Here is a 15,780-nt window from a genome sequence, read left to right as displayed (position 1 = left end):
ACATAAATGAGCGCTGTCTTGCCAGTTGATTGAAGTAATTCACTCTTGAGAACTGATTCTGCAGTGATGTTCTGACTTCAGGGTGGATGACTTAGAGTCAAGGAGTCAAGAGGAGAAAATGATGATTGTGTATCTTAGGATATTAAGATCCTCAGAAAGTGTGGAGCAAGGGAAGAAGGGTGTGCTTGGGTTGGTGAAGTAAATTAGGAATCCTAATCAGATTTCTTGGCCTTGACATCTGCGTCTCACAATAAGCCAAAAAAGTTCTTACAAGATCATTTGTTGTTGTTGTTTAGTCGTTAAGTCATAATTTTGTTGGAGGTCAGAGGGACACCAAATAGTTGAACATAATGGTAATAATTTTGAAATTTCACCTATTTCTTGCTGTCTTGTTTTTCTGGGACACTGCTGACCCCTGTCGGTCATTAAGTATCCAGGTTCATCATTTGAACGGGTAATCCCCCAAAACATGACAGGATTATCCTGAAAGCCTTCCTTGCTTTTGTCATAAAAGCACCTGTCTCTTATGAATGTGTACAGTCATGAGGTAACATTGAGCCAGTGATTGGTCCTCTCAGAAGAACCACACAGGGAAATACGTCAGTCTGATGTTCAGCTAGGTATGAGGAATAACGGACTTTGACCAGGTCTCTATGGGTCAGGGGCTGAAATCATTGTCCTAGCATGTTGTATTTTATAAGCAAAACAAGAACAAAAACAGAAATCATGTCTGTGTTGCAGTACCAGGCTAAAGTTTGATATTGGGAGGCAAGGAAGAGATACATGTAAGCAGAGGTGGCGTGGAAGCGGGTCAGGATCAGTACTACTGATCAGTGTACCTTGGAAACAACAGTGGTTATAATCAGTCTGGGGGACTGAGATCTTGCATCCATGACTTCATGGAAAGGGTGAACTTTGAGAAGGGATCTCGAGGAAGAGGAAAAATAGCACATGCTATGTGCAGGGAGAAAGCTTGTGTGGGGCCATTTACAAAAGCAAGCTCAGTTGGGTACTTGGGGTACATGTGTGTGTTGATGTTTTGGATCCTTATTCACGTGCAGAAGGGCAGGGTATGGTCAGACCTTAGGGTCCAGCAGCAGCTTGTAAGCCTTTGAGTGCCCTCTGGCTGGAGCCTTTGTGCCAAGTGCAAGGTCCCGGACAGGACAAGTCTAGTGTAAACACCGCCCATTTGGGCTTCTGCACTTCTCTGCTTAACAAAAATAAAGGCTTAACAAGAGCCCTTATGGATCAGACAAAATACCAAAGGCCTGTCTAGCCCACCAACTTGTTGGCCATTGGTTGACGTCATATTCCTATCGTAGGTGCCACAGAGCTATCCTCACTGACTATCAGATTAACATTCAGCTGTTTGGCTCTTGATAAGCCTCATCTTCCGTAAATTCATTTAATACATTTTCAAAGCACTCTAGGTTTGTAGGACTCATTACTTTCTGTGGAAGTGAATTCCACAGTTTAACTGTGCTTTGTGTGAAGTTCTTTCTGTTATCCAGTACAGTCCTGCCCCGCTTTATGATTGCTCCGCATTACGACGAAACCACATTACAACAATCTTTTTGCGATCGCAATTGCAATCGCAAAACGATGGTTTGAATAGGGGAATTTCGCTTTGCGATTATTGGTTCCGTGCTTTGGGAACCGATTCTTCACAAAACGATGATTTTCAGACAGCTGATCGGCAGTTTCAAAATGTCCACCGGGTAAATAAAATGGCTCCCCACTGTTTTCTGGGACGGATTCCTCGCTGCACAGGCACCGAAAATGGCCGCCCTATGGAGGATCTTCGCTGGACGGTGAGTTTCCAGCCCATTGGAACGCATCGAAGGGGTTTCAGTGCGTTTCAATGGGCTTTTTATTTTCGCATTACGACGTTTTCGTTCTACAGCGATTTCGCTGGAACGAATTAACGTCGTAATGCGAGGCACCACTGTATGAATCTTCCACAAAGCATTTCCCTACCCGTTTTCTCCACTACATCTGTAGTTTTTTGCATATCTGCCATATTTCCCCTTGCTTGTAGTAAGGTAATTTCTGTCCTACGAGAGGATTTTACAGAGCAGAGATTCTTTTGAGAGCCCCTGACGGTACTGCTGGTGTAGTAGTATGGATGTTAAATATAACCCAAAGGCTAGTATGCATTTGAAATAGCGGAGACTGATTTAGAACAGAAGTTTCTGCCTCTTGCTTCAGTGAGTTCCTTACAGAAGTAGCCTGAAGAGTTTAATTCAGATTTATTGTCTTAAAGTAAAAGCTTCTGCCATGCACAGTTGCACTCGAGTAGCCAGGTGCTTCAAGGCAGTGCTCAAAATCTGAGCCTTTAATTTTCCCTTGCATTTCTAATAACGGATCAGTACTTCCTGAGCTTTCATTTCAGGTCTTTGTAACTGTAGTGGGTCAGAAACTAAATAAATGGTGGAGAGGGGCACATTACTAGCATTAACCGGGCTGGTTCCAGCTTTGCTGGAAGGGGGAAAGTGTTGGGCACTATGAATTAGGACAGCTTGTCTTTCACAATGTTGGAGGATGGAGGCTCAGTTGCTGACACAGGAACCATGAACCAATAAGAGAGGATTCTGGCTACCGTTTTTCTGTTTAGCCTTTTACAAAGTAGAGCCATGATTGTATGGAGCCATAAACCTCTTCTGCTGGCTTATAGGCGAAGAAGAGAGAATAAAACACAAGAACTGTTAGGGTGGAAATGAAGAGTGGAGTTGTAGACATCAGTTTGTATTTTTGGATTTTTAGCCATATATAGGATGATTGTTGGTTATGAAGCTGGGCTGTGGGATACCAGCTATGCCTGTTAGGATCACTTCTTTTTGGTCAAATTTTATATGCATACATCGTCCCACAGCCATAGGATTCTGTGGATGCATTAGAAGTTTTTGTGTATATATATGTGTGTGTATATATATATATATATATATATATATATATATATATATATATATATATATATATATATATATATATATATATATATATATATATATATATATATATATATATATATATATATATATATATATATATACCCTTTATATAAAATACCCTTTATATAAAATACACTTTATATAAAATAAAGTGGCGAGCTTCAGCCACTTTCAAAGCCAAAAGTGAATGTTTGTGTCAGCAAAAATTTTCCCTTTAATAAACTACCTTGCATGTCATTTTCCTGCAACTATTTTATTGTGGTATCCTATCAACTTCAAACATCCCAAAAAGAGAAAATGTACTGCTTTAATCAGCTGCTGTCTCGTGCCAGCTTCAATTTTATCGATGCCCCTTGATGGTAACTTCTCTAGGGAAGTACCTTGGCTTCAGTGGTAAATGACACCTTTAAAGATATAGGACTTCTGCCTGGGAATTCAAAAGATGTTTTCTAATATGGTGGTGGGTCTGTTGCTGAAATGAAATTGGCAGGAAATAAGAGCTGTGCATACATTTGAACGGTAATAATCCTATGGCTTGAGTTGAATTGAGTTGATTGCCTGTTCCTTGTACAATTGATTTCTGTCCCTCTTGCTTCTCTCTGAAAAGCTTGTTTTTGTATATGTCAATTCTTAATACGTTGTCCAACTTTTCTTTAGGATACTGGGTTCAATTAAACTGGAGATGGGCAATACATTCTACTTCCAAAAGCTGAGAGCCTCTAACCATACTCTGATGGGGCATAACCACATTTTTAGTGAGACGTTGAGTCCTCAGAAGTCCATTGGCAAGAGCTATTGTTGCAAAAATGTACTATAAATCAGCTTTCTAGCTTCCCACTTTCAGAACTGATGAGTCCTTGAAGTCCATTGAGGAGTTATTGTTGACCAAACATGATATAAATCAGTTTTCAAACTTCCCACTTCACAGTTTCGTTTGTTTAAAAAAAAACAAACACCCTATATATCTGCCCCAGAACCTTAGCAGGAAATTCAGGGGCACATTCTAAGATAATGTATGGAATAGCTTAGATTTATAGCACCTTTTCTGCAGTGCAGAAAGTTCTAGGTTCAGTCCCTGGCATCTCATTTTGAAAGGATCAGGGAGCAGGTGATGGGAAAGATTGCTGCCAGAAGCTGGCCACATGACCTGGAGGATTTTGGGGAATTTTGGGAGCTAAAGTCCAAAGTGTGTAAGTTTTTCCATAATCCTTTCCAAAGGGCAGGTAGGGATACAGGTCCATTTGGAAGAAGCTCTGGGGCAAGATTTGCTCACTAGCTTCTCTACTACTTTGTTTCACGAAGGCTGCCAAGAGGTCTTTTTTTAAATTCCTAAACAGTGAACATACTAGTAAATGAAAAGTAAAAGCTATGCTAAAGAGACAGTAGAACAGAAAACATGAACAGTAAAGTAACGAGGTATATGGAAAGATCAACCACACACCCCTTCTGCTAACTGGGACCTCCTGGAGATTGATAAGCAGGTAATCCCTGAAACCACTAGAGATGCATCATTTTCCCAGGATCTGGACCTATTCTGAGCTTTCTAAGCAAAGTACCCATGCCATTTTTAGACACCACAGCAGGGAAATGTATCTTTTCATTAAACATTTCTGTGCACAGTCAACTTTTCTTATATTTACATTTCACTAGTTGGCAAAATGATAGCAGGCCTCGCTAATGAGCAAAATGATAATAAAACCGTATATCTAAGCATAAACATGTTTCAGAGCTATCCAGCTTCTTTGCTGTAATTACTAGATGGTCAGCTTTGAACTGCTGCCCAGAACATCTGAGGCAAACAGGTTTTTATTTCCCAGAAAACCTTCTGGCCCATAGATATTGCAGTCATGGGAAAGATAATAAACTAGTTTCCTATCAGGGGTCTAAGCATTGGTCATAGAGGGATCGTTAATACATGCCACTAAACCTCCTTGCCATGACAGAAGTCTTCCACAGTAACACTATATTCTCCTAAATAAGCTAACATTGTGCTATGGAATTGGATGCTCTCCTTCAGCTGCCCATTGTAGGGAAACACTTGTAGAAGTTAGATGAGGGATTTTTCATAACAGCAGAAGAAGAACCTTAACGATTCAAACCAGATATTTCTATTTAGTTTAGTACCTTGTTGCTTCCATACTCTCTCTGTTTGTAAGCTTTCCGAAACACTGTGGTGAATGGCCCATGGTTTTCCAGACAGAGAGGTTTTGATTTCTGGAGATAGCATTCCACCATCACATTTACAGATCTCATTGGTGCTATCCTCCATAAATTCATCCGATTGTCTTTTTTCAAGCCATTTTAGTTGGTGGCCACCTTGTGGTAGTAAATTCCACAGTTTATGAAGATAGCTTTCTTTTGATTGTCTTGAATCCCCTGCAGTTTTGACAATTAGTTGATCCCAGGTTCTAGTGCTTATGAGAGCTGAAAAACTTCCTCAGTATTCTGTGTCTAATTTTATGAAACCGTCATCATATCCTGTGACATTTCTCCACCATTACTGGTCTTCTCCATTAAGAGACCTCCATTATTTTGCCACAGTCCCTCAGGGTTCTTTAGATTGAGTAGGCACAGCTTAATTTTGCTCCATCTTGATTTACATATTTGATGCAAAGGAGTTGTTGGTTTCCTACTTGTATGAAAAATATGAACCTTCTTTCCTTCTCTTCACCTTTTTGGTCTGTTGTGAATTGTCCTGTCATGTAAGAAAAAGGGATATTGTGTGTCAGAATATTTCTGATAAAAGAAGAAAAAAAACTTATTCAACTCGGAGGCTCGCAGTTGAAATTGGCTGGATTGAAACGGGGACAGTTTGATTGTGTCTGTGTGTAACGGTAGCTGTTGAGACATTCATGGATTGTCATCCTTTTGAGTTTGTCTGTAGAAAAAGTGGTCAAGACCTTCACCAGCTTTCTAGGGAGTAGTTCGAGGATTAAATCAGTTCTGTCTTTCTCCCCTGTGAATAGGTAGAGGAGATATCCAGCCTCAGCTAGACAGCGCCTTACAGGATGTGAACGACAAGTACCTGCTTCTAGAAGAAACAGAGAAGCAAGCAGTTAGAAAAGCCCTGATTGAAGAACGTGGCAGATTCTGCACATTCATTTCTATGCTGCGGCCTGTGATCGTGAGTTTCGTTGTCTTCTGTCTTTTTTGTTGTGTAAAAACGTTAATGAGCCCTTGAAGGGCATACTTTATGTTTTTAAATATTTGCAGCTACTTTTTAGGGGGTCATGTCTTCTCTGAGTGCCTACGGGAAAAGGAGTGAGATAGGGTCCGGTAGAAATAATATGTATCTAAGAAATATACACAGTATTTGAGAAACTGTTTTCAGATAAGAAGTTGCCAGCCTTCTCAAATAGAGACATTTAAGGGGAGAGTCTTGAAGGCTTATCTGAAGGGGGAAAGAATAGCTGAACTGGAAAATTCGATGCTGATCCTGCAACCATCAAGAAGGAATATATATATTCCTTCTTGATGGTTGCAGGATCAGCATCGAATTTTCCAATTCAGCTATTCTATGCACTGACTGCATCCCATTCTAAAGTGTGGGTGGGGTTGCCTGATTGGGATGCAGTCAGTGAACACGAGGCTTTCAATCAGTCAAAGACAAGGCGAACAGGAATGGAAAGCAGAGTTGATTTATCTGAAAATTTTCTGTACAGTTCTGCAGTATAAATATTTTCAGACTGGCTTCAGAAGTAAAAATGAAATAAATGCATCATTAAAAAATGATAAATAAACATACTTAGAACAGGCAGAGATAAAATAATAACAGATGTTAAAGGCAAGGGAAATATTTTTTTAAATGTTTTTATGTAGCTTCTAGATGATAACAAATAAATTCCAGATGAGTCTTTCGGGCGTGGGGAGGGGGAATCCCAGCTTCCTTTTATTGGCCCTGGTTGCCATGGGTACTGTCACTAAGAAGGCACTTTACTGTAAACATGTCAGGGTCCTTGTAGGTGGGGATTTCTTGAGTAGGGAGTAGAGAGGATGATAAGGAGAACATGAAGGGAGTATTTCAGTTAGATACCTATATGCAGAGTCTGGAATGTGGACTGTTTCAGCACGATTTCAGACATGACGTTTTCCATGTCAGGCTCTTCCCAATTGGCTGCATATACACTAACAATAGACTTTGTCATGGGATCAACCCCTTGCTACCTCATAAGGCGTGCTGCCACTGCTCAGAAGTGTTTCTGTACTAGTTCTCACCTTGGTTGTATCTTGTGCCATCAAGTCAGAACCAATTTATAGTGGGCTTTCAAGGTAAATAAAAGATTTAAGAAGTAGTTTTACCAATTCCACTCCTCTACGCCTGATTTCCCATGGCTAAGGGGAAACTTGAACCCAGGACTCCTGAGTCCTAGTCAGCCACTGTACCCGCTGCACCACACTATTGTATCCTTTGTTGTTTAGTCATTAAGTTGTGTCCGACTCTTCATGACCCATGGACCAGAGCATGCCAGCCCCTCCATTGCCTCCTGGAGTTGGGTCAAATTCATGTTGGTAGCTTCAAATTCCCACTCAGGCATGGAAGTTCACCTGGGGTGTGTTTGGAACTGATAAAGACACTCGTTATTGTATCTTAGCCCTTCTCAAATCCCCGCAACCTCCAGCTAATAGATAATTGCATGTCATCAAGTTGGTTCTTACTAATGGCAACCTTTTCCAGGATTTTATAGGTATGGAGTACCCAGAAATGGTTTACAGTGGTGTCCCGCATAGCGACGTAAATCGGTTCCAGGATTAACGTCGCTATCCGGATTCTTCGCTATGCGGGGGGGGGCATAGGAACGCATTAAACGGAGTTGGGGGAAAACTCACCAGTAAGTGAAGAATCCCCCATCTTGCCGCCATTTTCGCCACCTCGGTAAGCGAGGCGCGAAAACGCTTCAGGTGGCCATTTTCCCCCAGCTGGGCGGCACTGGCTTTGGAGGGACCACGGGGGAGGGTTTCCCTCGCGATCCCTCCAAAGCCAGCGCCGCCCAGCTAGGGGGAAATGGGGCCTATGGGAAAAAAATCGCAAAGCGATTTCCCCCCATAGGAAACATCGCAATGCGATTGCTTTTGCAATCGCAAAATCCACATCGCTATGTGGATTCGTCGTTAAACGGGGCGCTCGTTATGCAAGGCACCACTGTACCATGTCCTTTCTTTTGGGGCTGTGAGGCTTGCTGAAGGGTAGACCGTCTGCCTCTTCCCCTGGGATACACACTGGGGGATCAAACTCCTGTCCCTTAGACCCAGCAGCTGGCTACCTAACTTACTGAACTGTTCAGATAGATAAGGTCCAAAATAAGGGTAAACTCCAAGGTATGTTTGTTCTACTTGATGGTTACAGACCCAAGTGATCATCCCTTACATAAAAATGCTCGTGAAAAGAGGACAAAGGTCACATAGGTAGAAATTTATATTGAACTTGGGGCTCTTATTCTAAATATTTAAAAAAAATCAGAGTGCAAGTTCCACTGAACACATAAGGACTTAGGTCTAAGCAAACAGATGTAGAATTATACTGTAAATATTTGAATTGACTGAAACAGACGGCAAAATTGCCAGGACACCCACTAAAGATGACTTTGTTTTAGCAAATGGCTGACCGTTCCTGGGAGACACATAGATTCACACTTAATTTCCTCCAGGTTTTCACCATTACAAAAATGTAATTAATAGACGTGGGAGCCTTTCAGTTTGGGGTATTGCCAGACTGTTGAAATTGAAGAAATATCAGTGTTTTGTCATCCATACCTTTTCTCTTAAGCTGAAGCCATCAAGATCAAATTTACTTTAATCTTCCCAGATGGGGCCTTCTCAAAAAATCCACTGGTGTGTGTACCTGTTCTTAATAAAAATGACATTTGTAGAATGGGGTGGGTGCAGGTTTTGTGCACATACACAAATACCCAATGCGGTATAGTGGATGGAGTGCCAGACTAGGACTCATGAGGCCCAAGTTCAAATTCCCACTCAGTTCACTTGGGGTGTGTTTGGAACGGATAAAGCCACTCCTTAAATTACCTCACTTACCTTGAAAATCCCTTTAGGGTCGCTGTAAATCAGTTCTGACTTGAGGGCACATTACAACAACACAAATATGACCAAATTTAATGTTATGGATTCAGAAACATGCGTACTCTTCCAGGAAGAAGAGATATCAATGCTGGGAGAAATAACTCATTTACAGACTATATCAGAAGATTTGAAAAGCCTCACTATGGATCCTCACAAGCTTCCACCATCAAGTGAACAGGTTGGTTGGACTGAGAAGAGTCTTATCATTGCTTTCCACTGTGGCTATCAAACTGTGTAACAGTGGCTACTAAACTCTAAAATAAGCATAGATTTAAGAAAAACTACTTAGGGTGTAATCTCTTGAGAAATAATGTCCACTCACAGTTCCCTTTTTCTCACTTCTTGCATGGCTATCTCCGCTGCTCTAGGTAATTCTAGATTTGAAAGGTTCTGATTATGGCTGGTCTTATCAGACTCCTCCATCTTCTCCCAGTACCACCATGTCCAGAAAATCCAGTGTGTGCAGGTAAGCAAGAAGGGTAATGGCAACGGTTTCCAGGGGTGGTTGGGTATGTTACACAATTCCCTTTAAAACATACTTCTGTAAGCTTTATGCTTCATCATTGGTTCTACTTGAATCCTAACCTTCCTTTGGAAAGTTCAGAGCAAGTGTGGAATAAGTGTGGAAAATGGATAGAAAGAGGGGATATGTGGGCCTAAATTCATTTATACCCCTAACCAAGTAGATGCATTCAGTCTCTGGGACTTAACATCAGAATTGACTTTCTAAGTCCCATTTAAGGCCCAGTGTGTCATAGAACCGCCTGCCTAGCGGTTCGAAAGCGTGCAAATGCAAGTAGATAAATAGGGACCACCTCGGTGGGAAAGTAACAGCGTTCCATGTCTAAGTCGCACTGGCCATGTGACCACGGAAGATTGTCTTCGGACAAAACGCTGGCTCTATGGCTTGGAAACGGGGATGAGCACTGCCCCCTAGAGTCAAACACGACTGGACAAAAATTGTCAAGGGGAACCTTTACCTTTACCTAGTGTCATAGAATCCTAGAATTGGAAGGTGTGTAAGGCCATTGAGTCCAATCACCCGCCCAAATCAGGAATCCAAATCAAAGTAGATCTGACAATGCCTCCAGTATTGGAGCACTCACCAAGGCCCCAGTTAATTGGTTCCATTTTTGTACTGCTCTAACAGTTAAGAAGTTTTTCCTGATATTCAGCCTAAATCTGGTTTCCTATAACTTGAGCTCATTATTACATGTCCTGCACTCTGGGATGATTGAAAACAGATTCTGCCCCTCCTCTCAATGACAATTTTTCAAGTATTTTAAAAGTGCTAATCTATCTCCCTCCTCAGTCTTCTTTTCTCAATGCTAAACATGCCCACTTCTTTCAGTCTTTCTGCATAGGGCTTGGTCTCCAGTTCCCCGATCATCCTTGTTGCCCTCCTCTGAACGTGCTCCAGTTTGTTGGCTTTCCTCTTGAAGTATGGCGTCCAGAACTGGACACAGTACTCTAGACCATCCATTCTCAACCTTTTTCGGCCATGGCCATAAATGAAATAAATATAGGCTGAATCACGATTGCACAAGTTGCATAATGAACCTTATAAAGGTGTGTGTGAAGAATTCTTTCCAGTCAGTGGCCTCCTTCAAATGTGGCAGGGTCTTTCTTGCAGGGGGTTCCTGTTGAGAATGGTTGCTCTCTAGACAATACCTAACCAGTGATGAATAAAGAGGGACTAATACCTCACAGGTCCACTTTAGCCAGAACATGGCCCTAGAGCAGGCTTGTCCAACCTGCTGCCCGAGGGCCGCATGCGGCCCAGGTCAGCTCGTAATGCGGCCCAGTGCAATTTTTTATTTTTAAAGAAATTCCAAAGTTTCAAGTTACACTGCCGGTGCTTGCAACCGGAATGTGGCCGTGGCATGTCACAACAGTAGAGGGGGGGAGAGGGAAGGAAAGAAGGAGTGGGAGGTGAGGGGACAGGGGGGCTGCATGACTGCATTGCGTCATTCCCATCAGTAGGTGGATCCCCTCCCGGCCCCATAAAGCCACCAGAGTCGAAGCTGGCAGCCTCTGCTGTCTGAGATCGCAGCTGCCGGTAAGTGCGCTTGGAGCGGGGCTGCAGAGGACGGCTAGGGCTGCCCCCCCCCATGCGGCCCAAACCAAATGTATGTGCGGCCCAAATCAAATTTTCATCTTCTAATATGGCCCAGGGAAGGTGAAAGGTTGGACACCCCTGCCCTAGAGGGCCAGGCAGGATGAAATGCTAAGGGACAAAGCAAGACTGCAAGATTTTCATTAAAAATATTTGTATCAACTTAAATAGATTTCTGTGATAATTGCCTTTACAGTGGTGCCTCACATTACGATCGCTTCGTTTAACGATGAAATCGCATTACAATGAACTTTTTGCGATCGCAAAACGATGTTTCCTATGGGGGAATTTCGCTTTGCGATGATCGGTTCCCTGCTTCAGGAACCGATTCTTTGCAAAACGACGATTTTCCAACAGCTGATTGGCGGTTTCAAAATGGCCGCCGGGTAAATAAAATGGATCCCTGCTGTTTTCTGGGATGGATTACTCACAAGACAGCCACCGAAAATGGCCGCCCTGTGGAGGATTTTCGCTGGACTGTGAGTTTCCAGCCCATCGGAATGCATTAAACAGGTTTTAATGCATTTCTATGGGCTTTTTAATTTCGCTTTACAATGTTTTCGTTCTACAGCGATTTCGCCGGAACGAAATAACATTGTAATGCGAGGCACCACTGTATTTGAGTTTAGGGTTTATCAGAAACTATTTGTGCTTATTTTGACTTTTAAAAATGACTATTATTACACTTTCATATTTAACTTTAATTTTAAATTGCAACGTGATTCTTCATTCTGTTTTATAGTTTGGAGGATGATGAAGGATAATAGGGTTTCACAGAGAGAACGTAAAGGCAGAACATTTTAGAAGTACTGCACTGATACAAATAATACCGATCTTCTCCTTCTAAATATATGCTGAGATGTGAAAATGCTAATTGTTGAGGTTTATTGTGGATAGGCAACCATTCATGATGGTTGATAGAAGCAGGGGTAATTTGCAGCTGAACTTGTGACTTTTCCAGTTACCCATTTAGGGAATGCTGTTCTCTCTGGTTTGTGAAGCTGAGTGATAGTTACAGTTTCTTCTAACTTTTCAGTGCTTTAAAATATTTGAATGTATTTATTTCTCTTTCAACTTGTTGGAATAAAACTCGTAATGTATATTGCACTAGCTCTTAACTGTTCAGCACTGTTTTAATTCAGTCCCCCTCCCCTGCAAAACAACAACAACAACAACGTAAATACCTCTTCTCCCTTTTCCATGAAACTGTTTTCTCTTTGCCAAAACAGTTCAGCAGCATGCAACCCTTCCCACTGTCCACTCTCCCTATCACTGGTGTACAATTCTCTCCTTTTATAAAAATCTTTTTTTTTAAAGAAAAAAAAAGGAAGAAATGTTGCTGCGTGTCCTGTTCTTGTATTTCTTTCTAGCCTCGGATGCTCTTAGTTTTATTTTTATTTTTAATGTTAATGCTTGCCTTCCAAATCACATGGATGGGAGCGCTGCAAGCACCCTATGGCATGATTAGACCAGGATGCCCTCCTTGCTTTTCCTTCTGTGGCTAGTGTTCTGTGCATGCACATGTATAGCATCTATAGACAGAAGATCTATAGATATTTATACTGACAGCAGTAAGCACAGGCTTTTTTTTAAAAATGCAATATCCTGAAAAGTAAAAGGAAAATGGCTGGCTGTACAGTCCTGGTAACTGTTGAAACTACAACTCCCATAACCCCTCAGCTAATATGTGCCTTTGCTGGCTGGAGGATTCTGGGAGCTGTCGTCCAAAAATGAATTCCTCCGAACTCCAGGTGGTGTTAACAGCAAACGGCACTTGCCCTTTAAAATAAATCCATAGGGAATTCCATCACAGCTTTCCAGGGTTTTTTTTTTCATTCAGTTCTGCCCTTAGTCCCTATGTTTGAATCAATCCAGTATAGAAGTGGCAAGACCTTGAAATATAAAGTGAGTGATCTTACCCTGTCCCTACTCATCAGCACCCCTTTGCCCAGCCTTTCTTTCAGTAGCAGCCACAAAGTTTGGTTGAACCCATTATACAGTAGGCTCTGAAACGGCTTTGTTCCAAACCCGTGCCCTCCGTATGTTTGGCGTGAGGAGAATTTTAACCCGTTTCGTGTACGTTTTTCACACATCTGACGAAGAAGTGGGTTGAAGGTCCTAGAAAGCTTTTACCACATAAAGCTTCTTTTCTTGAAGGTGCCACAAGACTCTGCTTCTTTCTCCCTCTGGATTTTGCCCGTCGATGGGCTTTCTGCTGAGCTGTCTTTTGAATTTTTCCACCCTAACCACTTGTCCATTTCCAGCCAACCCTAATAAATAACCTAAGATTGTATGGACTTGAAAGCAGTCACTTCACTCCCTCAAAAGAATGGGTTGTTCTGTTGGTAGGCAAGCTGGGGGTGGGAGTGTGGGCTGAGGGAAGCAACCTTCAAATTCCCCCCGACCATCCTGGTCTACTGGAAGATACAGTACTATTCTAGGCCAGGATCCAGTGGTGGCGTTTCTTGACTGGAACTCCCTCCAGCTACCCAAACTTCTCCAACCCCCTCCTGCCCTGTGCACTCTCAAAACTGGATCCAAAAGGATCATGATCAGTCAAGCTTGGAAAAGTTCCTTTTTAAAGACAGCAGTTCCCATGCTTAGCCATTAGAGGTGTTCATATCTGTCATTTTGGCCTACAGCATTCCCCATGTGGCTACACCTCTACAAGTGCTGGGATTTAGAACCCAACAAGGGGGTTCTTTTCCAAAGCTCTGATTTTCAGGCAGCGTTAAGGGCTGCGGAAGTGTGGAAGGGAGGGGGGAGGCGAGGAAGTGTGATGGTGCAGGTGTGTATCCCTGCCGTGTTGGAGGTAAGGCTTTGCCACGGGCAAATCCCACCTAGCGCAGAATCGCAGCACTGGTTCCCCTCAAACGTATTTTGCCATTTTCCGTCTGGTTAGTAAGGATACTGCACTTCCTTACAACTCTTACCAGTAAATTTTTTTTTTTGCTGGTTATGCCATTTTATGATTTGGGCTGCATGCCTTTTGCAGGAGAACCAGGGAATGTTAATTGTGTTGTGCTGGTCTCTCCCCTCCCCAACCCTTTTTTTGTTTGTTTGTTTCTCCCTTTTCTTTGCCCCCATTTCTCTCTCTCTCTTTCTCCCCCACCCACCCCCCACTCCTTGTGTCTCACAGCAGTCTGAACAGTGTTAACAGTAGTGACTCCCGGTCAAGCGGCTCGCACTCTCACTCACCCAGTTCACACTATCGCTACCGCAGCTCCAATCTGCCTCAGCAGGCGCCGATGAGGCTTTCCAGCGTTTCTTCGCACGACTCCGGATTCATGTCCCAGGACGCGTTTCAGTCCAAGTCGCCATCCCCGATGCCACCAGAAGCCCCCAACCAGGTATGTCCAAAGAAAGTCAAAATGAACATGGTGTGAGTTCACTGTTTCAGTTAATATTCCCCAAAGAAACACAGCTAGGAAAAAAATGCTTTTGAGGCTTTGGGTGTGTGTGTGTTTATCTCATTTTAATGGCCTCTTCCAGGTCATATGGTTGTTTGCCAGCCAACTCTCATTTATTGGTAACAAAACTGGATCTGAGCCTAGGATGAGAGTTTGGCTTGTGGCCAGCAAGCGGTAAACACAACCGTTACCTCTTGCCACAGCAGCCAGAAGTTGAAATGTGGGGGGCTCTTTTGCACGTTGCAGAAAAGAAGCTTTCCCTCTTCCCATCTTTGTGTTTCACAGTGAGTTGATCACACCTTTTCTGTAATGTTTTGAAGACACAGAGTAATTGTGTTTCAAAACAGCCTGGTAATCACGTATTTGGAATTGGTTGGAAAATACAAACCTCGGAGTTGCCACTAGCAGAGGCTTCCCTGGGGTGGCTGAGCTAAAATTGTTTAGATCTCAAGAAAGTTGTTTTCTAGATTGCAACCCTCAGAATCCCCCAAAGTCACGCTGGATGGGAGGATTCTGGGATTTGGAGCAGCCCAAAAGTAACGTCTCCAAGCTCTGAGTGTATGTACACATCACCTATTCAAAATGCCAATAATAATAATAATAATAATAATAATAATAATAATAATAATAATAATAATAATAATAATAATAATAATAATAATAATAATAATAATAATAATAATAATAATAATAATAGAGACCTTCTGAGAAGGTAGTGAGGAGCATGACTACAGCTGTTATTAGCTCCTGATGGAGGGAAGCAGAATGTATTCCAGTTGTGGTTGATGATACCAAAGATCAAGTGGCACATGGCTGATTCCCGAAGACTCCGTCAAAGATGATATGTTAGTCATTGCTTAATCCATGGATATCTTGGTTCATTGTGAATAGCAAATTACTTTCTAATGAATTGTTTCTCAAGTCTGTATTGGCAGTAAGTCTATACAGTGGTGCCTCGCTTAGCGACGTTAATCCGTTCCAGGAAAAACATTGCTAAGTGATTTAATCACTAAGCGATTTTTAAAAGCCCATAGAAACACATTAAAACACGTTTAATGCGTTCCTATGGCTTCAAAACTAACCTTATGTGAAGATCCTCCATGGGGCGGCCATTTTTGGTGCCTCTAAAGCGAGGCAACACAGCGGGTGGCCATTTTGTTTACCCGGCAGCCATTTTGGAACCACCGATCAGCTGGCCGAAAATGGGGGCTTTGCGATGATCGCTTCC

At 42.4% G+C, this 15,780-nt stretch overlaps 1 protein-coding gene across 31 annotated transcripts in view; it reads left to right on the top strand.

Moving 5' to 3' along the window:
• Nucleotides 1-15,780, top strand: part of MTSS1 (MTSS I-BAR domain containing 1) — a 170,646-nt gene that overhangs the window by 139,128 nt on the left and 15,738 nt on the right. For 17 of the 31 annotated variants that reach the window (XM_072999315.2, XM_020796538.3, XM_072999309.2 and 14 more), the window contains 4 exons: nucleotides 5,918-6,075; nucleotides 9,097-9,204; nucleotides 9,395-9,492; nucleotides 14,282-14,492. In XM_072999315.2, the coding sequence (XP_072855416.2) occupies nucleotides 5,918-6,075; nucleotides 9,097-9,204; nucleotides 9,395-9,492; nucleotides 14,282-14,492 (575 nt within the window). The remainder of the gene's footprint in view (nucleotides 1-5,917; nucleotides 6,076-9,096; nucleotides 9,205-9,394; nucleotides 9,493-14,281; nucleotides 14,493-15,780) is intronic. The other 14 variants (XM_078391643.1, XM_072999308.2, XM_072999307.2 and 11 more) reach the window with 2 other exon arrangements.

This window comes from Pogona vitticeps, chromosome 4 (assembly GCF_051106095.1).
Source record: "Pogona vitticeps strain Pit_001003342236 chromosome 4, PviZW2.1, whole genome shotgun sequence".
Classification (NCBI taxonomy): domain Eukaryota; kingdom Metazoa; phylum Chordata; class Lepidosauria; order Squamata; family Agamidae; genus Pogona; species Pogona vitticeps.
The sequence above is the reverse complement of the archived record's forward strand: the minus strand, read 5'-3'. Positions and strand labels throughout refer to the sequence as shown.